The 21,384-nt window shown below is 56.4% G+C and overlaps 1 protein-coding gene across 1 annotated transcript in view; it reads left to right on the top strand.

Moving 5' to 3' along the window:
• The window catches only part of TNXB (tenascin XB), a 44,431-nt gene that overhangs the window by 17,699 nt on the left and 5,348 nt on the right, over window positions 1-21,384 (top strand). Inside the window, exons 11-27 of the mRNA XM_040988385.1 lie at window positions 2,407-2,715; window positions 3,553-3,870; window positions 4,263-4,541; window positions 4,731-5,039; window positions 5,630-5,944; window positions 6,063-6,386; window positions 6,865-7,188; window positions 9,015-9,311; window positions 10,487-10,819; window positions 11,250-11,603; window positions 13,866-14,198; window positions 15,358-15,681; window positions 16,193-16,546; window positions 18,326-18,679; window positions 19,114-19,434; window positions 19,973-20,260; window positions 20,562-20,840. Of these exons, the coding sequence (XP_040844319.1) occupies window positions 2,407-2,715; window positions 3,553-3,870; window positions 4,263-4,541; window positions 4,731-5,039; window positions 5,630-5,944; window positions 6,063-6,386; window positions 6,865-7,188; window positions 9,015-9,311; window positions 10,487-10,819; window positions 11,250-11,603; window positions 13,866-14,198; window positions 15,358-15,681; window positions 16,193-16,546; window positions 18,326-18,679; window positions 19,114-19,434; window positions 19,973-20,260; window positions 20,562-20,840 (5,415 nt within the window). The remainder of the gene's footprint in view (window positions 1-2,406; window positions 2,716-3,552; window positions 3,871-4,262; window positions 4,542-4,730; window positions 5,040-5,629; window positions 5,945-6,062; window positions 6,387-6,864; window positions 7,189-9,014; window positions 9,312-10,486; window positions 10,820-11,249; window positions 11,604-13,865; window positions 14,199-15,357; window positions 15,682-16,192; window positions 16,547-18,325; window positions 18,680-19,113; window positions 19,435-19,972; window positions 20,261-20,561; window positions 20,841-21,384) is intronic.

Below are 21,384 nucleotides of genomic sequence, written 5' to 3'. Positions count from 1 at the left end.
TGTGAGGTCCCTCGGGTAAGGCTGGGACTGTCAGTGCTGGCTGGGTGGTGAGGTCGAGGGAAAGCAGCAAGCCAAGTTCCACTCCTGACCTCTCCGGTTCTGTGCTTGCCATCTTGAACAGAGCACCTCCTGGAACTCCTGCTGTCTCACCTTCAGGATGGAACAAGTGCCCTGCACCTGCTTTGAGAGGTTATGGCTCATGATGTCACCTGCCTAGCTTTTGTTCAGAGCACCAACTTTGCTTTTGTTCAGATCCTCCAGCAGAAAGCATTATCTCTGCATTCTAATGCCAGATGGTTAGAAATATATACAATTTTAGACAAATGTGTATGATTTAGAAGGTTTGTGGAAATGATATGAAAAGATTATTTGGGTGCAAAATTTAAAAAAGAACTATGTGTAGTTTCTCACAGTATTCATTTTCCATGAACTTTTTGAGTATTCCTTGTATTTTTTTAATCTGTATTATTTTTAGATTTATTTATTAGTTTGAAAGGCAGAGTTACAAAGGGAGAGAGAGAGAGGAAGTCTTCCATCTATTGATTCACTCCCCCAAATGGTTGTGATGATCAGTGTTGGTCAAACCAAAGCAGGATCCAGGAACTCCATCTGGGTCTCTCACATGGGTAACGGACTCAAACACTTGGGCCAGTTTTTGATGTTTTCCCAAGTGCATTAGCAGGGAGTTGGATCAGAAAAGAAGCATCTAGGACTCCAACAGGCACTCATAGGGGATTTACTGCTGTTGCACATGGCACCTTAACGGACTGTGCCACAATATCAGCTCCCTGTACAAGTTTTTAAGCAATTTTTGTTTTATTTGAAAGACAGAGTCAGTCACAGAGAAAGTTTTCATCTGCTGGTCTACTCCTCAAATGCCCATAACAGCCAGGGCTGGGCCAGGGTGAAGTCAGGCAGTGGGAGCTCATACAGGTCTCCTGTATGGTGGCAGGGACTCAAGGACTTGAGCGAACACCTGCCATCTCCTGCAGTGTGTCTCAGCAGGAAGCTGGGTTGAAGTGGAATAGCCAGCTCAAACCAGGCGCTCCCATACTAGATGTGGCATCACAAGCACAAGTTAAGCTGTGCACCAGCTCCCTGCCCTTTATGCCCATTGTATTTTACATACCCTCCATTAAAAAGAGAATGGCCCTTTAAGAAAGGAGTGAGCATTGATGTTCACTATTGGAACAGGAAGGCGAAACAGCTGGAGCCCGCTGAGCAGGCAGGCTATGCCTGGCACACTATACATGTTGTGCTCCCACCAGGAGCAGAACTGCGTGGGTGCTGGCTAGAAGCTTTGTGAATGAGAGAGTACCCCAAATGCTGCGTGGGAGCTGTCCTCAGTAGAGCTGTGCCACCAGCAGTTGCCCATCATGGGGGTTGGTGTCACACCCTGGTGAGAATCAGGGAGGGCAGAACTGAGCAGAGGGGATGCTGCAGGGACTGATGAGGTTAGAGGGTGTGGGATACACTGGCACAGCGAGCTGGTCCCTGCCTGAGCTCCTGGGCCCTCCCGTTCCTTCCTTCTCCAACCATACCCTCTCTCCACAGACTCTCCTCTGCTGCCTGGGGTTTCATCAGCAGACCACAGCCAGCAGGTGCCACCTGTTGGGAGCTAGCTGTGCTGCAGTGGCTCTTAAAAGGCTTTGTACCCCAACCCCTCTCCACTGCTTGACCACTTGGGACCCCTGTGCAGTTCAGCCATGAAGGAATGCTGCCTTGGTCCCAGATACCATTTGTGCTGAAGCAGAGGGCCTGGCTGGTCCTGCTTGCAGCTACTCCTTGGCTCGACTGGTGTGATGGAAGCCGCTGTAGGGATATGCTCTGACTACTTGGAGGGCAAGGTTCTTGTTGCTGTAGGCCCAACACTTGGAAGAGGAATAGGGCTGGTCTGGGAGACGTGACGATGCAGTAGGTGCCTGGCTGTGGCAGGCTGTGATGGTAGTGACAGGAGGACATTTCATGGTGGCAGATATGGGGTGTGAGAGAGGCCGCAGAGTGACCCTGAGCAGCTGGAAGAATGAGGTGTCGGGAGGTCCAGGAGCTCCATTTGGTACTTCGAGTTTGAGAGATACTTCAGGCATCCAAGGAAGAATTGGAGCCAATCCAAGTCTGGGGGTCAGAGGAGGGGTCTTCATGGGCTGGGTAAGGTGCCCACAGGTGGAATTTCAGTCATTTCCCAGGGTCTTGGTGGCAGGTCACACCTCCTTCCCTGCCCCAGCAGGACAGCCCCAGGCTGCTAGCCGAGCTCTGGTGAAGGACTGGCAGACATCTGAGCGTTGCTGATTAGTGCAGATTTCCCTTGAAAGTAACTCATGGGTGTCACAAAGGTCACAGGCATCTCTATCCCCAAGGAAAAACGGATCCCTTCCTAACAGTTCTTCCCCACCATCTCTTTCCCAGCCCCACAAGAGGAAGAAGAAGCTCCTGCAGTCACACAGCCACCCCTGGAGCCACGCCTCGAGGAGCTGACAGTGACGGATGTGACCTCCAACTCTGTGGGCCTCTCATGGATGGTCCCTGAGGGCCGGTTTGACTCCTTCGTGGTCCAGTATGAGGACAGAGATGGGCAGCCCCATGTGGTGCCTGTGGCTGCAGACCAACTCAAAGTCACTGTCCCCAACCTGGAGCCAGCAACAACCTACAAGATGGACGTCTATGGGGTCCACGGCGGGCAGCACGTGGGCCCCCTGTCTGTGGTGGTCATGACAGGTGAGCAAAGGGCCCAAGATGAGGCCCAGCCCTGGTTACTCAGAACTCCCGCACCCGAGACCCTTCCCAGCCCAGCCCTGGTGCCTACCCTTCCTCACTGAGGGATGGATGCCTGCTGCTCCCTCGTGGGCCCACAGGGCTCCTGTGTGTCCCCAAACTCCTCCAGGGGATGGAACCTCCTCTGCCCTCAGTCCCTTTCCCCTCTGCCAGCTGTCAGCAGCTGTTTTCCTCCTATCTCTTTACTATCCTCCGGTGACTTGGCCTGCTCTCAACGCCCCCGCTGCCCTTTTTTATTGGGGTGAAACCACAATGCAGTTCCCGCAATCTCCTCTCTGGCAGGCACGGCTGCCTCTCCCAGCCCCTGTCCCCCTGTCAGCCTTCACCCTGTCACCCCGCTTACCACCCCATGTGGTTTCCTGCACTCAGGACCTGTGTGCACCACTCATGCATGCAGTGCTCTTGAATCTGTAAACTAAGCGGGTAGGATTATAAAGGAGAGTGGTTTTATGGAGGTGTGGGTGTAGCTATTGAAGTATTTCTAAAATACTACAATTCCTGAGCTCATGTGTCGGCTGTTTCAGCACCAGGACTTGGTGGCACTTTCAGCAGTCCACCAGGTGTGACAGCAGTGGAGGGTGCAGGAATCCTGCTACAGCTTGCAGTGCTGCACTCAAATCTGTGGTTCCCACTTGCTACCACACCACCCCACTGTACTGGTCTTGCTGTCAGAGTCGGTGAAAATAGGGTGGTAGCTGCTGCCTCCTCGGTTCCAGCGCCCTGGAGGGTTTGTGAGGTCTCTAAGAGTTCCGCTTTTGTCCTTGTCTTTCTGTATTACAGATCCCCTCCCTCCACCCCCCACCACTGAGGCCACGGAGCCCCGAGTGGAGCCATACCTGGGGGAGCTGATGGTGACAGGCGTGACTTTAGACTCTGTGGGTCTCTCATGGACAGTCCCTGAGGGTGAATTTGATTCCTTTGTGGTCCAGTACAAGGACAGGGCTGGGCAGCCCCAGGTGGTGCCCGTGCCCTCAGGCCAGCGGGAGGTCACGGTCCCGGGCCTGGAGCCCTCCCGCAAATACAAGTTTCTGCTCTTCGGTATCCGGGATGGGAAACGACGCGACTCAGCCTCTGTGGAGGCAAAGACGGGTAAGAGGGGCAGGTAAGAGGAGGGCAAATGGGAGGGGCAGGCTGGGGAGCAGGTAGGGAGGGCAAGTAGGAGGGGGCAGATAGGGGACAGGTAAAGGGACAAGAGGGAGGGGCTGGTGGGAAGGGGTTGGTAAGAGGGGACAGACAGTAGGAGGGGACAACAGCTTCTGGGATGGGAAGTGAGACAGTCTCTTTCCCCAGAGGTGACCTGAGATGGAGAATTCTCCCTACCCATCAGTGGACAGCAAAACAGCCTATAGTAGAGGGTGGGGGAGAATGGATGTGGAGCTAGGGACTGATGGAAACCCTTTGGGCAAGTCCCTCAGGGGTGCCCATCCACAGTGGGAAGCAGTCAGGGAATCGTTTATAAAGATAGTCCCAAGAACCCTTTCTCTCATCAGGTGATGCCAGCCCAGCGACCCCGCCCCGCCTTGGGGAGCTGTGGATAACGGACCCCACTCTGGACTCACTGCGCCTCCACTGGACAGTTCCTGAAGGCCACTTTGACTCTTTCATGGTTCAGTTCAAGGACAAGGATGGGCCCCAGGTGGTGCCAGTGGAGGGCCACTCACGCTCAGTCACAGTGGGCCCTCTGGACGCTGGCCGCAAGTACAGATTCCTCCTTTACGGCCTTGTGGGCAAGAAGCGCCATGGCCCGCTCTCCACCGATGGCACAACTGGTGAGAGTCAGCCACTGATGGGCCCTTCTCTGTTCCCCAGAGGCCTAGGGAAGCGGGTGGTTGCATGTGACCGCAGCCACTCTGGCTGAGACCCCTGTCCCTATATGGTGTCACCAGCCCATGTTGGCCTTTGAGGTCACCCAGCCTTCCAGAATCAGCTCAGCCTCTTTCTCTCTGTGTTTCTATCAGAGACCCCCCGTGCCATGGAGGAGACTGGCACAAAGAGGACCCCGAAACCCCGGCTCGGGGAGGAGTTGCAGGTGACCAGCGTGGCCCCGGACTCAGTAGACCTCTCATGGACAGTCCCTGAGGGCCAGTTTGACTCCTTTGTGGTCCAGTACAAGGACAGAGCTGGGCAGCCTCAGGTGGTGCCCGTGGCAGGCAGCCTCAGGGAGGTCCGTGTCCCGGGCCTGGAGCCGGCCCGCAGGTACAAGCTGCTGCTCTATGGGCTGCATGATGGCAAGCGCGTGGGGCCCATTTCCACGACGGCCATGACCGGTGAGTGGGGCTGCGGCCCAGACACCCCACACCTCCTTTCCACCTGGCTTGTGGGATCTGGTTTTGGAGCTTCTTCCCATCTTTGCTGGGTGCGGAGGGATCTGCTTTATGGAGGCTTTACTTAGGTGCATCACAAGTCATCCTGAAAGAGAATAATTCCTGCAGTCTGGCTGATATGTGTGTCATGACTCCCGGCCACAGCCTATAAAGCAAACCCTGTCCCGCCCCAGTCCTTATTTGCTTGGTTCTAGGTGTGTGTTCTTGCATTCCCTGTGACGTAATCCTACGACATGAGTGTTCTTTCCAAAGTCCATGGAAATGCATCTTAGGAAAAAGCTACTCATGGATCTCAGAATTTCTTGCACCTTATCTTTTGATTCCATTTCCTATGGAGTCTCTGAAGTCCCCTTTTATGCAGCCTCTTGTCTTTGGCTTCTTACACTGAGCAGAAAGCTTTGGAAACTCATCCAGGGGTATAAGTGGGTCCTCTGATGCTGACCACTGGCCTTCACCTCCTTGGCTCCTCCTAAGAGTCCTGGTGCAGTGAGCAAACAGCCCCCTGGTCTCACCCCAGATTTTCTCTGAACCAGCCCCCAGGGAAGAACCTGAAGGTGAGATCAAGGCCACACAGCCTCCAGCCCCAGAGCCCCGCCTTGGCGAGCTGAAAGTGGAGGAGGCCACTCAGCACGGCCTGCGGCTCTCATGGTCAATGATCGAAGGAGAATGTGACTCATTCGAAGTGCAGTACACAGATGAAGACGGGCAGCTCAACGTGGCCACTGTAGGGGGTGACCAAGGCGACGTTACCCTGACTGGCCTGGAATCTGGTCACAGATACCTGGTGACCCTGTACGGATACTGGGATGGGCAGCGCGTGGGTCTTGGCCGCATCGAGGCCCATACAGGTCAGCCAGGGAATGCTGTCAGCTTCATTTCAGCTGGGCAGAGTCTGGGTCAGGGGGAGCAAGGTCGCCCAGGCCAACTGACCTTTCAAGTCCTTTCTTTCTCCATGTCTTGGTCCAGTCGCACAGGAGGAGGAGGATCAGCCTTTAGAACCTACCACTACAACCCCTGAGCCCCCCACCAAGCCACGCCTGGGGCAGCTGACTGTGACAGACACCACCCCCGACTCCCTGAGCCTCGCCTGGACAGTCCCCGAGGGGCACTTTGACCACTACCTGGTCCAGTACAGGAATGGAGATGGGCAGCCCAAGGTGGTGCGGGTGCCAGGCCATGAGGATGAGGTGACCCTGTCGGGCCTGGAGCCAGACCACAAGTACAAGGTGAACCTGTACGGCTTCCACAGCGGCCAGCGCACAGGGCCTGTGTCAGCGGTGGGGGTGACTGGTGAGTGGGCACCATAGCCCTCGGCTGGGGTGAGTGGGTACCTCAGCCCAGGGCCAGGGTGAGTGGGTGCCACAGCCGCAGGGCAGGGTTGAGTGGGTACCTTAGCCCCATGGAGGAATGATTGCGTGCCGCAGACCCAAGGCAGGGTGAGTGTGTGTACCACAGCCAAAAGCAGGCCTGGGAGGGTGAGGGAAGGTTGAACCCCAGGCAGGGGCCAAGGACTGGTCAGAGATCCTGGCCCTGTAGTGGCTGAAGCCCTGACCCCTCTGCTCCATTCCTTCCCCTCTAGGAAGGAGGGCTGTGGGCACATGGCTGTATTGGGGCCACCCAGGGATCCCCACAGCTGCGCTGAGTGGGGCCATGTCTTTCTACTGTCAGCCCAGCATAACCAGCCCTGAGAACAAGTTCCTTCCTGGTCCCCTAGACCCCAGGACCTCTCCCAGGAGTCCTGCCTCACCTCCATGTCTCCCCTTCTCAGCTGCCGAAGAGGAGACACCCACCCCAACAGAACCCAGCACAGAGGCCCCAGTGCCCTCCGAGGAGCCAGTCCTGGGGGAGCTGACGGTGACTGGGTCATCCCCGGACTCCCTGAGCCTGTCGTGGACCGTGCCCCAGGGACACTTTGACTCCTTCAGCATCCAGTACAAGGACAGGGAAGGACGACCCCAGGTGGTGCGCGTTGGGGGAGAGGAGCGTGAGGTGGCCGTGGAGGGCCTGGAGCCGGGGCGCAAGTACAAGATGAACCTGTATGGGCTGCACGAGGGGCGGCGCGTGGGCCCCGTGTCCACCGTGGGCGTGACAGGTGAGTGGTGCTGAGGCACCTTTTGGATTTGACCTCAAGAACATGGAGCCTCTAGTGTCTGCTTCCCTGGAAACTCTGAACCCTAGCATTGCAAACCTCCAAGCCAGCCTCCCACTCACTCCACAGGACAAGTGGCCTGGGGGAGGGAGAGAAATCCCATGGAGTCTTGAGGCACATGGGACAAGCCCTATGCCTGCATCTCTGAGCTGAGGGCTCACTCACTTTTCGTGTTACTCTGCTTGTCCTGGGAAACACAGAGAGCCCTCTTTTAATGGGATTGGGACCCAGTCTCTGAGATATTAGTTAATCCAACAAACACATGTTTATTAAATAACTTTAGGAATTTTCCATCACCCTAAATAGTGCAAAACAGTTCCCCACCCCAGCCTTCACAGACCTAATTCTGTGTTTAAAGCCATGCCCTCTTCTCATGTTCACACTCCAGCAGGTATACACCATGTGCTGTTTGCTGTCTGGCTTCTTTCCCAGAGCAGAAACTCGCTGAAGGTTACTCGTGTTGCAGCATTGAGGGTTACTTGTGTTGCAGCATTAGCAGGACTTCACTGTTTTTGTTGTTGTTGTTGCTGTTTGTGAAGAATGAAAGGCAGGGAGACGCAGATATCCTCCAACTACTGGTCCAATCCACATTTGCCTACAAAAGCTCTGGCTGGGGCAGGTCTAAACCAGAGCCTGGAAATCAGTTCAAGTCTCTCATGTGGGTAATAGGGAGTCAAGTACTTGAGCCATCATCTGCTGCTCAGACTACGCCTTAGCAAACAGAGCAGAAGCAGAATAGCTGGGGCTCAAACCAGGTGCTTGATATAGGACACCGGTTCCAAGCATCAATTTACCTACTATGTCCAATGTCTTCCACTTCATTGCTCCGTGTTGTCCGTAGTGTTCCACTGCCTAGATATTACTGTTCAGCAATATTTTAAGTATCTTTCAGAATCCTGTATTTTATTAATATTTAAGTATCTCTTTTTTAAAATTATAATATTTTTAGTTGGGAGGCAGAGTAACATAGAGATAAGGAAAGACACAGGGAGGAAGGGAAAAAGAAAGAGAGAGAGAGGTGTCCTGTGGCTGGTTCACTCCTCCAAGTGGCCTCAACAGCCAGAGCTGGGCTGGTCCAAAGCCAGGAGGCATGTGTTTCATCTGGCTCTCTCATGTGGGTGCAGGCGGTCCAAGGACTTGAGCCATCCTCTGCTGCTTTCCCAGATGCATTAGCAGGGAGCTGGATTGGAAGTGGAACAGCTGGAATTTGAACAGGTACTCATATGGGATGCCGGCACCACAGGTGGAGGTTTAACATAATATACCAGCGTGCAGCCCCAGTGTTTTTCTTTTTAAGATAATTATTCTTAAGAATGCTTTTTAAGTTATCTGTACTGCAATCACCATACCTTAAAAACAAGCAAATATTCATTAGGATCACTGAGAGAAGTTAGTGCCACAGTCCCTTGTTTTCTCATTATTGATGTCTTGCATTTTGCTGCTGGAATCAGATCCCAATGTGCTGCAACTCAGAGAACTGAAGCGTTCTTTTTGTCAGGGCAGCTCACGTGAGGTGAGGCATCAGCCACGCAGATGTCAGAGGGAAGAATGCTCAGGGAGAAGGATGAGAAGTAGGAAGACTGAGGCAGCAGGCTGCCCAGCAGGTTTGAGGGATGGTGAGGGAGCCACAGCACGCCTTGGAGGATCACTACTGGAAACAGACCTGAAGTGGAGCCCAGAATCGGCCCGCTGCTGACTTGAGTCCCAGGATGCTGGGACCTCCGCTGCTCCTGCCAGCGACAGGAAGGACTCTGCTTGTATCTCCACAGCCCCTGAAGAGGAGCCTCCTGCTGTCCCCCTCCCCAAGCCACACCTGGGGCAGCTGACTGTGACAGACACCACCCCCGACTCCCTGAGCCTCTCCTGGACAGTCCCCGAGGGGCACTTTGACCACTTCCTGGTCCAATACAAGAACGGAGATGGGCAGCCCAAGGTGGTGCGGGTGCCAGGCCATGAGGACGAGGTGACCCTGTCGGGCCTGGAGCCAGACCACAAGTACAAGGTGAACCTGTACGGCTTCCACAGCGGCCAGCGCACAGGGCCTTTGTCAGCGGTGGGGGTGACTGGTGAGTGGGCGCTGGTGCTGGGTACGGTGTCCTTTGCTTGTATTCAGGATTCAGACATCTTCATCCCACTTCCTCAGGCTGATCCCTGGTGCCCCTGACACACCTGTTCCTGCTCACACCAAACCTTGGTGTCTCCCATGCACATGCACACATGGTGCTCAGGTCCTTGAAATTGGGACCTGTGGGTTGATTGGAGCCTGAATCCAACAGCTAGCTGTGTGACGCCATGTGAACCCCTCGCCCCCTCTGTGCCTCCCACACCTGTCCTGAAGGCCAAGACGTAAGTGTGTCCGGGCTCACACACCCAATGAATGGCTATCGGAAACTTCCCCCACGCTGAGGAAGGTTCTGAAATCCCCTGAGCCAGTTCCTCCTAATTATCCTTGTTTTCTCTGGGGAAAGATGTCCGTGTTCCCCAGGCACCCCTGGTGACTGATTCCTTGCATGTTAAAATAACACCCAGTCCAGTTGCTATGGATACTTCCCATTGAGCAGCTATTGAACATTGAGCATCCCACAGCCCGACTGGGTGCTCTCCTTTCATTGATGCCTCCCATGGCAGTTTTCTGAGGCTTTCAGTGAGCTGTCACCCCAGAGGTTTGAAGCCACTTTCCAAAAAGAAACATGGTATTGTGTAGCTCAGCTGCCGAAGCAGAATAACACCCTGTGTACAACACACAAAAAAACTAAGAAATCAATGACAGCATAGCAAGTGACTTCACAAATAGCCAAAGAGCTGGCAACCCTGGGGCCACACGGCCCCAAATGCCTCAAATGCACAGCTGCCCTGCATGGGCATGGGCTTTTTGCCCTCTGCCATGTGATCCAAATCGGTTTCTAAACATGTTCGAGAAAGTGCATTATAGCCAGGGGTGCAGAGCTGATGGGATTCCTGTCCCGTGTGGGTGTGCCTATGGAGAACCTGCTGTGGGTCTGATGGGGCCCAGCCTTAGTGTCCGTAGGCCCAATAACCACTGAGGGGCTGTGCACGTCCTGGTCTCATGGGGTCCTGATCCCATAGTGACTTCGCCTCTCTGTTGACCAAACCTCTAAACCAGGGCAGTGACATCTTCACCCCAGGGCCACTGGCATTCAACAAGGTGTGTATTAGAATCTCAGGAGCTGGAAGGACCCTGACATGCACACTCACTCATTCTCTCTGTCCCTTGATACAGCCCCCAGAGAAGACGAAAGAACAACATCAGCCTTGACTGAACCCCCGACCTCAACCCCCGAACCCCCCACCAAGCCACGCCTGGGGCAGCTGACTGTGACAGACGCCACCCCCGACTCCCTGAGCCTCTCCTGGACAGTCCCCGAGGGGCACTTTGACCACTTCCTGGTCCAATACAAGAATGGAGATGGGCAGCCCAAGGTGGTGCGGGTGCCAGGCCATGAGGATGAGGTGACCCTGTCAGGCCTGGAGCCAGACCACAAGTACAAGGTGAACCTGTACGGCTTCCACAGCGGCCAGCGCACAGGGCCTGTGTCAGCGGTGGGGGTGACTGGTGAGTGGGCAACATAGCCCAGGGCAGGGATGAGTGGGTGCCAGCCCAGGGCCAGGGTGAGTGGGTGCTGTAGCCCCAGGGTGACCTGGGAGAATGAGGGAAGGTTGAGCCCCTGGCGGGGGCCAAGGACTAGGCAGTGATCCTGGCTCTGTAGTGGCTGAAGCCCTGACCCCTCTGCTCAACCCTGTGGGCTCAGCTCTGCCCCCTGCTGGGCAGGCGGGTTGTGGGCACATGGCTGTGTTGAGGTCCCCACAGCTGCCTTGAATGAGGTTTTGTCTGTCTACTTTCAGCCCAGCTCACCCAGCCCCAAGGATGGTTTTCTTTGAAGGGGCCTTGGGCCCCAGTAGAAGCTATGGCACCCCTCTTGGTCCCCTAGCCCCCAGAACCCCTCCCAGGCACCATGCCTCACCTCCATGTCTCCCCTTCTCAGCTGCCGAAGAGGAGACACCCTCAGAATCCACAGAGGTGGATGAGACCCCCACCCCAACAGAGCCCAGCACAGAGGCCCCAGTGCCCTCCGAGGAGCCAGTCCTGGGGGAGCTGACGGTGACTGGGTCATCCCCGGACTCCCTGAGCCTGTCGTGGACCGTGCCCCAGGGACACTTTGACTCCTTCAGCATCCAGTACAAGGACAGGGAAGGACGACCCCAGGTGGTGCGCGTTGGGGGAGAGGAGCGTGAGGTGGCCGTGGAGGGCCTGGAGCCGGGGCGCAAGTACAAGATGAACCTGTATGGGCTGCACGAGGGGCGGCGCGTGGGCCCCGTGTCCACCGTGGGCGTGACAGGTGAGTAGAGCTCCTGGGAGAACTGCCTGTTTCCCATGAGTCCCTAGATGACCACTGTGGGTCTAGGCTCAGCTCGCTTCCCTGTCCTCCTGTCAGTGGTTAATGCTTTGCCTCCCATAACCTCATTCTCTGCTCTGCTGTCATCTCCTGAGGCTCAGCTCCTAGCCACGTCCAGGGGCGAAATGTGCCAAGCACAGGCCAGCGCTGCCTGACCAGAACTTTCCTTTCTTTTCATCCTGATTACAGGATTCTCTGTTACAGTCTCTCTCTGCTTGTGTCTCTCTTTCCTTGTCTGTCTCGCTCTCTATCAGGCACACACACAGAAGAAACAAGGTTATGTGAGGCCACATTGCAATGACTGAATAATTTACACAACACTTACAAAATGAGCTATTGTGCCTCCATTGTCATGTTTTAACTTACATGTTACATTGAAAAAAAAAATTACAGAGCCCAGCATTTTTGTCGGGGTGCTAATCACTACCATTCAACAATAATAGGCATGTCGAGAAGACTGGAAAGAAACTCACCCTACGGGTACATGCTTTGTGAGGCAAAATAGAATGTTCCAGCAAAGTGTTTTTTTCTTACCTCCTCTTTTATCCTTCTCTGCATTGTTCAAGTTTTCTTCAATGGCAAGCATTTTTTTGGGGTAATTAGGAGAAAATAGGAAAAATATAATGCCTTTGGCTCCTTACACGCCATCTGTTTCCTCCCCCATCACACTGGCAACTTATTTCCTCTGTAACTACGAGACAGGCTAGAGTTCCTAGTCCCCCGAGCAGGCAAGGGAGGGAGCACCACAGGATGGATTCAATCCCATCACTGTCACAGGCTGCCCTCGCCGAAATCTTCCCAGGCAGGACCTTGTGCCTGCTGGAGTGTTTCTCATGAGGTCCTGCAGATGGGGGAGCATCCGACTCTCAGACAGCAGGCAGCAGTGGCCTGATGCCCCACACTCTGTCCCCAGAGCATCCCTCCCCGGCAGAGACCATTCTTACCCACTCGCCCTGCTCCTGGAGCAGGCTGTGCCTTGTTCCTGTTTGTGGGTTCAGTGGCCTGCCTGTGCTTGAGTGAGGAGGGAGAATAGGAGACTCACACAGCCAGGGGATGGGCTGCTGGTAAGTCTGTCCTCCTGGCCCATCACAGCAGCTTCCCAGCACTCACGGGATACAGAAGCCAAGAGAAGGGACTGTAACCCTTGCCCTTCTTGCTTTGCTCTCCACCCTAGCTGACTTGACTACCAATTTGTTTCAGATTTATTTGAGAGACACAGACCAACATGCCCATCCACTGGTCTACTCCCCAGATGCCTGCAGTGGCTGGAGCTGGAGCCAGGAACTCCATCCTGGTCTCCCGTGTGGGTGACAGAGCCCAGTCTCTTGAGTCAGCATGTCTGCCTCCCAGGGTTGGCATTTGCAGGCAGCTGAGGTCCAAAGTCACAGTCTGGCACTGACCTGAGGCCTGCTGCTGTGGGAAGCAGGCGATGGCATCTTTGCCACTGACTCCACGCTTGTTAACTTTTATTGCCCAGAACTTCCTTTGAAGCCCACATTTCTCTAGTGAAAAGAATATAGCATCAGGACGGAAAGTTTGAAAAATAAAAACATTTCTGGTCCCACCCTCTGCCCTAATAAACACCCTTACAAGCAATGTGCACTAACGCGTTCCCTATCCGCATCTCACACAGCTCCTGTTCTATCTGGGCAGAGGGCCTACAGGGAGATCCTGGCTCTTTAGGCCAGTTATGTTGCGGTCATTTACCTTGCGGCTAGGCAACCTGCATTCATCATCATTATAATGGTTATTTGATGCCTGGTGGTGAAAAGGCTGCAGCCAAATTCGTTCTCTTCCACAGGTCCTTTGGCTTCCTGACACATTCTGCTGTCATGAATAATCCCTTAATGAGTTCTTCCATGCTATAACTTTTTCCTGCTTTTAATCATTTTCTTAGGATAGGTGCCCAGAAATGGAATTATTGGGTCAGAGGAAATGAGCACACTATGTTGGCTCCCACACACATGTCCCAGTTGCATTCAGAGGTTTGTGAGAGAGCAGTCCTGCCAAGGGGACAGAACCAGGGCTCCTCTCCCACCTCTCTCTCCTCTGTGAGTGACCACTTGTCAACATCTCATGACCCCTGGTGTCCCCAAGCCCGTGCTTGAGGAGGACGCTAGCTGGACGGGCTTGACTGCCCCGCTGACCATATCAGCCATGCAAGTCCCCCTCACTCACAGCCTGTGTCCCCATCTCTTCTCCCAGACATGCAGGAGATTGTGGACGAGATTCCTGCCCCAACAGAGCCCAGCACAGAGGCCCCAGTGCCCTCCGAGGAGCCAGTCCTGGGGGAGCTGACGGTGACTGGGTCATCCCCGGACTCTCTGAGCCTGTTGTGGACCGTGCCCCAGGGACACTTTGACTCCTTCAGCATCCAGTACAAGGACAGGGAAGGACGACCCCAGGTGGTGCGCGTTGGGGGAGAGGAGCGTGAGGTGGCCGTGGAGGGCCTGGAGCCGGGGCGCAAGTACAAGATGAACCTGTATGGGCTGCACGAGGGGCGGCGCGTGGGCCCCGTGTCCACTGTGGGCATGACAGGTGAGTGGCCATGGAGTGAGATGGGGTGATATGGAATGAGAAATCTGGTACTGTCTGCCACAGTGCTACTTTGGCACTTCAGATGAATGTGGGATCAGCACAACTTGCTGAATGGTGGGATCAGGGCCAGCGGGTTTGGGCCAGAGCCCAGCACTCCGTTTGTCCAAGCAGAGCCATGTGATGTGGCTGTTGCTGGCTCGGGAAACCACCTCTGAGTGGGGAAGCTGCAGGAAGAGGAAGCCCACAGCCAGGTGTGCCGTCAGGCTTTTCTGAGAGAAGGTCCCTTAGAGCTAGGTTGCGGCTGGAGTGGGAGAAGAAGCCAGCATGGCTCAGATGGCTGGGTGGTGAACTTTGAGCATTTTAGTGGTTTGGAAAATGTGCTGGATTGCCTCTGTCCGGTGATGGTTGCTGGTGGGGCTGCTCTCTGTCTCCGTCCATCACAGTGACAGGCACATTGGATGGTTGTTATCACTCCATGAAGTTGCCCATACTTGCTCGGCCACAGCAACCACATGCTGGGCTAGGCCACTGGTGGCAGCCAAGGCCTTGGTGGCTCACCTGTGTTGGGTTGTTTTTCAGTTTCCCAGGGGAAGCGGGGAAAGAGACACCTCTAAGTTTATATACTGATGGAATCAAGGAATGGGGCCAGGCAGAAATCCAGCAAGTAAAGTGGGTGGACATTAAAGGTCTGGGGCCAGGCCTGGACAGAATCTGGGAAAGCGCTAGTCAGCCTGGCCACAGAGACAAGGGATATTGAGGTTTGTGGTTGAGCAGGGTTGATGGGGGCAGCTTATAGGAGGAAGGTGTCCACTGGGGTGAGCCTGGGGCAGGACCAAGCAATGAGTGGCTCTTCTTTGCCAAACCCCGACCCCATCAGGGGACCCTGCCCCAGCTCCTCCTGCACCGAGAGCCTGGGGAGACTGACAGAGAGGAAGCACTCAGGGAGCAGAGCCCATGGGTGGGGACATTTGGAGGATATGGGAAGGACACCGTGGTGCACCCTGGATGAAGGAGCAGCTGAGGACAGGGATGGGCCCAAAGCACTGTTCACCTCTTAACCGTGTGAGCCGCCAGGCCCTGACACTGTGCTCAGCTCTCTGACCTGGCTGTACCTGTGGTGTCTGCTGAGAGCCCACTGTCCCCATGTATGTCTCTCCAGCTCCCGAGGACAAACCTGTCACCACTCAGGCCACACCCACCACGACCCCCGAGCCCCCCATCAAGCCACGCCTGGGGCAGCTGACTGTGACAGACGCCACCCCTGACTCCCTGAGTCTCTCCTGGACAGTTCCCGAGGGGCACTTTGACCACTTCCTGGTTCAATACAAGAATGGAGATGGGCAGCCCAAGGTGGTGCGGGTGCCAGGCCATGAGGATGAGGTGACCCTGTCGGGCCTGGAGCCAGACCACAAGTACAAGGTGAACCTGTACGGCTTCCACAGTGGCCAGCGCACAGGGCCTGTGTCAGCGGTGGGGGTGACTGGTGAGTGGGTACCTCAGCCCAGGGCCGGGGTGAGTGAGTGGGTGCTGCAGCTGTAGGGCAGGGGTGGTGGGTGCCGCAGCTGTAGGGCAGGGGTGAGTGGGTGCTGCAGCCCCAGAGCAAGGGTGAGTGGGTGCTGCAGCCCCAGGGCAGAATTCAAGCGGGTGAGGGAAGATTGAGCCCCTGGCGGGGCGCCAAGGACTGGGCAGTAATCCTGGCCCTGTAGTGGCTGAAGCCCTGACCCCTCTGCTCCACCCTGGGCTCAGCTCTGTCCCCTGCTGGGCAGGAGGGTTGTGGGCACATGGCTGTGTTGCAGGCTGCTATAGGGTCCCCACAGCTGCCCTGAGGTGGACCATGTCTGTTGGTCTGCTGTCATTCCAACTCACCCAGCCCCAAGAACTGGCTTCTCTGAAGGAGCCTCAGGCTCTGGTGGCCGCGGCCCTCCATCTTGATCCCCTAGCCCCCAGGACCTCTCCCAGGCACCATGCCTCACCTCCATGTCTCCCCTTCTCAGCTGCCGAAGAGGAGACACCCTCAGAATCCACAGAGGTGGATGAGACCCCCACCCCAACAGAGCCCAGCACAGAGGCCCCAGTGCCCTCCGAGGAGCCAGTCCTGGGGGAGCTGACGGTGACTGGGTCATCCCCGGACTCCCTGAGCCTGTCGTGGACCGTGCCCCAGGGACACTTTGACTCCTTCAGCATCCAGTACAAGGACAGGGAAGGACGACCCCAGGTGGTGCGCGTTGGGGGAGAGGAGCGTGAGGTGGCCGTGGAGGGCCTGGAGCCGGGGCGCAAGTACAAGATGAACCTGTATGGGCTGCACGAGGGACGGCGCGTGGGCCCCGTGTCCACTGTGGGCGTGACAGGTGAGTGAATGAGGGCCGAGCAGCGTGGGCAAGTTGGCTGTAGGACATGAAAGCTGATCACTGCACAGCTTGTTTTGCTGGGTCAAATACCTGGCTGTGTAAAAAGGACACTGTGCTTGGGTAGTTTTGCAATGGAATCTTCATTTTAACACGTGTCTTGTTCCTTGGACACCTCTGCTTCTCAGAGCACACTTTTGGATTCTTAGTGGAGTTATGGAGTTTGCGAGGGTTCCCCGTTTTAAGTGTGTGTGAGTGGTTAAGAACCAGGAGTATGAAGACGTCATGGGAAGACAGACAAGCACAGTGGCGTGCATTTCCTTGAACAATCCAAAGCCCCCATCCTACCACATATGCTTCCACAACTTGTCTTTCCAAATGAATTTTTAAAAAAGATTTATTTTAATTTTATTTGAAAATCAGATTTATAAAGAGGAGAGATAGATCTTCCTTCCTCTCGTTCACTTTCCAAATGGCCTCAATGACCATAGCTGAGCTGATCTGAAGCCAGCAGCCAGGAGCTTCTTCCAGGTCTCCTACATGGGTGCAGGGTCCCAAAGACTTGAGCCACCTTCCACTGCTTTCCCAGGTCATAAGCAGGGAGCCGGATCAGAAGGGAAGCAACCAGGAAGCCAACTGGTGCCTGTATAGGATGCTGGCACTTCAGGCGGAGGATTGGGTTGCTGCACCACTGTGCCAGCCCCTCCACATCGGAATTTTACAGCAATTCAGTGTTGGTTCCCTGACTCCTCCCTGCACCCTCGGCAGCCCAGGCTGCCTCTCTATCACTTCTGGACATTTAGGGCATGGCGCTGTTCTGGGCTTTCCTTGTGTGCTGCTTTCTCTACACACAGGGTCCCCAGGGTCATCTGTGCTGAGACATCCTTCAGCTGAGGGAGGGTCCTGTGTACATACAACCCCATTCTGCTCTTCCATTTTCCCTTAAGTGGTCACTTGGTTGCTGACAGCTTTGGGCTGTTGTGAAATACATGGCTTTGGGTATTTGTGAACCAGTCAGAAATCATATTTGCATAGGAAAGCTCCTCCCACAGTGGAAATGGACCTGCCCTTAGAACTTGGCGAAATGATGGACTTGTACCCAGGTCCTCAGTGAGGCTAGGGTCCTTGTGCTGTGTCCTCCTGGGACTCACAGCAGTGGGCAGGCTGGCTGTGAGCCAGCACACAGTCCCGGAGGTGACCTGTGATGGTCAAGCCAGGGAGCCAGGCCTGGATGGGGTGGGATGCCCCGCCCAGCCTGGCCACAGTGCCCAGGTGGCACTAAGATCTGGGCTCAGGCAGGGTTGGCTGAGGACAGCTTTAGGAATAAGGCAGGGTGTCAGATGGTGTCCCTTAGGGCATCTCTACTGAGGGCCGCCCTGTCACCCTGCCTGCCCAGGAAGCCAGGGGAACTGAGGGAGGGGACACTCAGGGAGAAGAGCCTATGGGAGGGGGCACCTGGAGGACGTGGGAAGGATAGTGGGTTGCACCAGGGTGAGCAGACAGCTGGGGATAGGGACAGATCCAGAGCACAGCCCGCTTTTTCCGTGTGGGAGCCAAGAACAAGCTAGGAGAACAACATGATGCCAAGGAGACCCCTGTGAGGTGAGGCCCAATGAACAGGGAGCATGCGGGCCTTGGGGAGGCAGGACCTGGAAGGAGGGGAGACGTCAGGTGGGAGGTAGGTGGTGAGCAAGGGACAAGGAAAGGTGATGGGGAAGGGGCAGAGGGAAGCGTGTGGGAGTTGTGCTCTCTGACCTGGCTGTACCTGTGGTGTCTGCTGAGAGCCCACTGTCCCCATGTATGTCTCTCCAGCTCCCGAGGACAAACCTGTCACCACTCAGGCCACACCCACCACGACCCCCGAGCCCCCCATCAAGCCACGCCTGGGGCAGCTGACTGTGACAGACACCACCCCCGACTCCCTGAGCCTCTCCTGGACAGTCCCCGAGGGGCACTTTGACCACTTCCTGGTCCAGTACAAGAATGGAGATGGGCAGCCCAAGGTGGTGCGGGTGCCAGGCCATGAGGATGAGGTGACCCTGTCAGGCCTGGAGCCAGACCACAAGTACAAGGTGAACCTGTACGGCTTCCACAGCGGCCAGCGCACAGGGCCTGTGTCAGCGGTGGGGGTGACTGGTGAGTGGGTACCATAGCCCAGGGCCGGGGTGAGTGAGTGGGTGCTGCAGCTGTAGGGCAGGGGTGAGTGGGTGCTGCAGCTGCAGGGCAGGGGTGGTGGGTGCCTCAGCCCAGGGCAGGGGTGAGTGGGTGCTGCAGCCGCAGTGCAGGTCTAGGCTTGGGGAAGGGAGGTTCAGCTTTCTGTTGCTTGTTAGGGCTGGGGACTGAGCAGTGATCCTGACCTTGCTGTGACTGAGGGCTGCTATGGGGTCCCCACAGCTGTCTGGTAGGCATGTCTGCTGTCAGCCCAGTTTACCTAACCCAAGGACGGGCTTCTCTGAAGGAACCTCAGGCCTCAGTGGTGGCCATGGCTCTCCCTTCTGGTCCCCTATGCCCTTAACCTCCCTGTTTCCCCTTCTCAGCTGCCGAGGAAGAGACACCCTCAGAATCCACAGAGGTGGATGAGACCCCCACCCCAACAGAGCCCAGCACAGAGGCCCCAGTGCCCTCCGAGGAGCCAGTCCTGGGGGAGCTGACGGTGACTGGGTCATCCCCGGACTCCCTGAGCCTGTCGTGGACCGTGCCCCAGGGACACTTTGACTCCTTCAGCATCCAGTACAAGGACAGGGAAGGACGACCCCAGATGGTGCGCGTTGGGGGAGAGGAGCGTGAGGTGGCCGTGGAGGGCCTGGAGCCGGGGCGCAAGTACAAGATGAACCTGTATGGGCTGCATGAGGGACGGCGCGTGGGCCCCGTGTCCACCGTGGGCGTGACAGGTGAGTGCTGGTGAAATCAGGCCCTGGTTTCCTTGTGTTGCTCTCTGGCGCCCCCTTAGGGTCAACCTGTCTCACTGCGGCTGTCACCTTCTGTTCTCTCCAACGCTGCTAAGGATCCTCTTGGTGAGTGCAATCATTGCAGCCCGTGCTGGAGTCCAGTGCGTGGCGTTCATACCTGTGCGCTGGAGCCCCCCTCTTTGCTCATCTGTCTCCAGGCTTGCTCATTTGTTCCTTTCCTGCCTCCCTCAGCTGCCTCTGGAATACTCTGGGGACTCGCAGAATGCTGGGGAGCCCAGCCCCCCAGGAGCTGCAATTGCCCCACCGTCCCGCCTGGTGCCCCGGGTGTTTTGCCACCAATCTGTGCCCCCAGTCTCTACAAGATGGTGCTCCCTGTGACTGCACCTGCTTCAGAAGTGGTGGGAGCTGCTCACCAGCGGCTGGCACACCACGGGGCTGTAGTGGAGATCAGGGGAAGTGTGTGTGCACAGGCCGGGAAAGGCAGGCCCCTCCTCTCAGAGCCTCCTCTGCTCTGTTCCAGCCCCGCTGCCCACACAGCCTCCCTCAGAGCCCCGCCTGGGGGAGCTGGAGGTGGTGGCCGTGACTTCGGACACAGCACGCCTCTCCTGGACGGTGGCCCAGGGACCCTTTGACTCTTTTCTGGTCCAGTACAAGGATGCACAGGGTCAGCCCAAGTCGGTGCCTGTGAGCACGGAGCTCCGTGAGGTCACAGTCTCAGGCCTGGACCCGGCCCGCAAGTACAAGTTCCTGCTGTTTGGACTCCAGGGTGGAAAACGCCACGGGCCACTTTCTGTGGAGGCAAAAACGAGTGAGTGAGCCCGGGAGCCCTCTTGTGGCGACAGTTGGACTTGCACGTTGCTGAGCCTCCAGCTTTCTTGGAATCCAATGAAGGCCAAGCTACCACCCAGGGCCTCTCTCATCCTCCTCCTTCCTTCCCCACCCTTTACCCCAAGGGGACACCTACTCTTGTTTGGCTCTTCTCTTTTCCCTGTCCCTAGCCCAGCCACCCTCTCCCGATTCCCCACAGCCACAGCGCAGGAAGGATGCTGCGGTGGTCTCCGTGGCGGCCGTATTTCCTGTCTGCTCCATGCACCTTGCTCTCTTTTCAGACCCAGACACGAAGCCCCCTCCCCGCCTGGGGGAGCTGACGGTGACAGACATGACGCCCAACTCCATGAGCTTCTCCTGGACCGTCGCCGAGGGTGAATTTGACTCTTTCCTGGTCCAATACAAGGACAGAGATGGACAGCTGCAAGTGGTGCCCGTGGCTGGTGACCAGCGCGAGCTCACCATCCCTGACCTGGAGCCCGGCAGAAAGTACAGGTTCCTGATCTATGGCCTGGTGGGCAGGAAGCGGCTCGGCCCCGTTTCCACCGACGGTGCCACAGGTGAGCCCCCACAGCTGCCCTCCCCATGCAGTGCCTCCTGCCCTCAGCTTGGGCACAACAGCAGGGGGTGGGCACAGGCGAGGGGACAGAGGACACCCCAGTTGGTTGTGTGGCTGCAGACAGGTACTTCATTCCCTCCCCCACACTGGGGTCAGACACTCCCCTACCCCTGCTGGCACTTGGTAAGTGTGCCCATCTGGCCCGTGGAGGCAAGAGGTGGAAAATAAGAGACGACTTGGTTGCAAAAGCACCATGGAAAATCTAATGTCATGGTGCCCATGACTCAGCCCCCTTGAGGCCGGGGTGGGGTGTCACTGACCCTCACCCTCTCCCAAACCATGAGTCACCCTGGCCAGAGGACAGAGCAGAGCAGCTGGCCAGCAGGGGCCTCCTGACTGCCCAGCTCTCATCCCCAAAGCCTCACTGTGGGGACCAGCGTCAGACTATCCCTCAGACCCCCACATCCACACCCATGGAGCCCTGGCCATGTCCCTCAGCTCTGCTGTGTGTTCCCCACCACTCACCCCGACGGGTCCCCAGCAGA

Source organism: Ochotona curzoniae, unplaced genomic scaffold (genome assembly GCF_017591425.1).
Source record: "Ochotona curzoniae isolate NIBS_2020 unplaced genomic scaffold, NIBS_Ocur_1.0 contig_4862, whole genome shotgun sequence".
Classification (NCBI taxonomy): Eukaryota; Metazoa; Chordata; class Mammalia; order Lagomorpha; family Ochotonidae; genus Ochotona; species Ochotona curzoniae.
The sequence above is the reverse complement of the archived record's forward strand: the minus strand, read 5'-3'. Positions and strand labels throughout refer to the sequence as shown.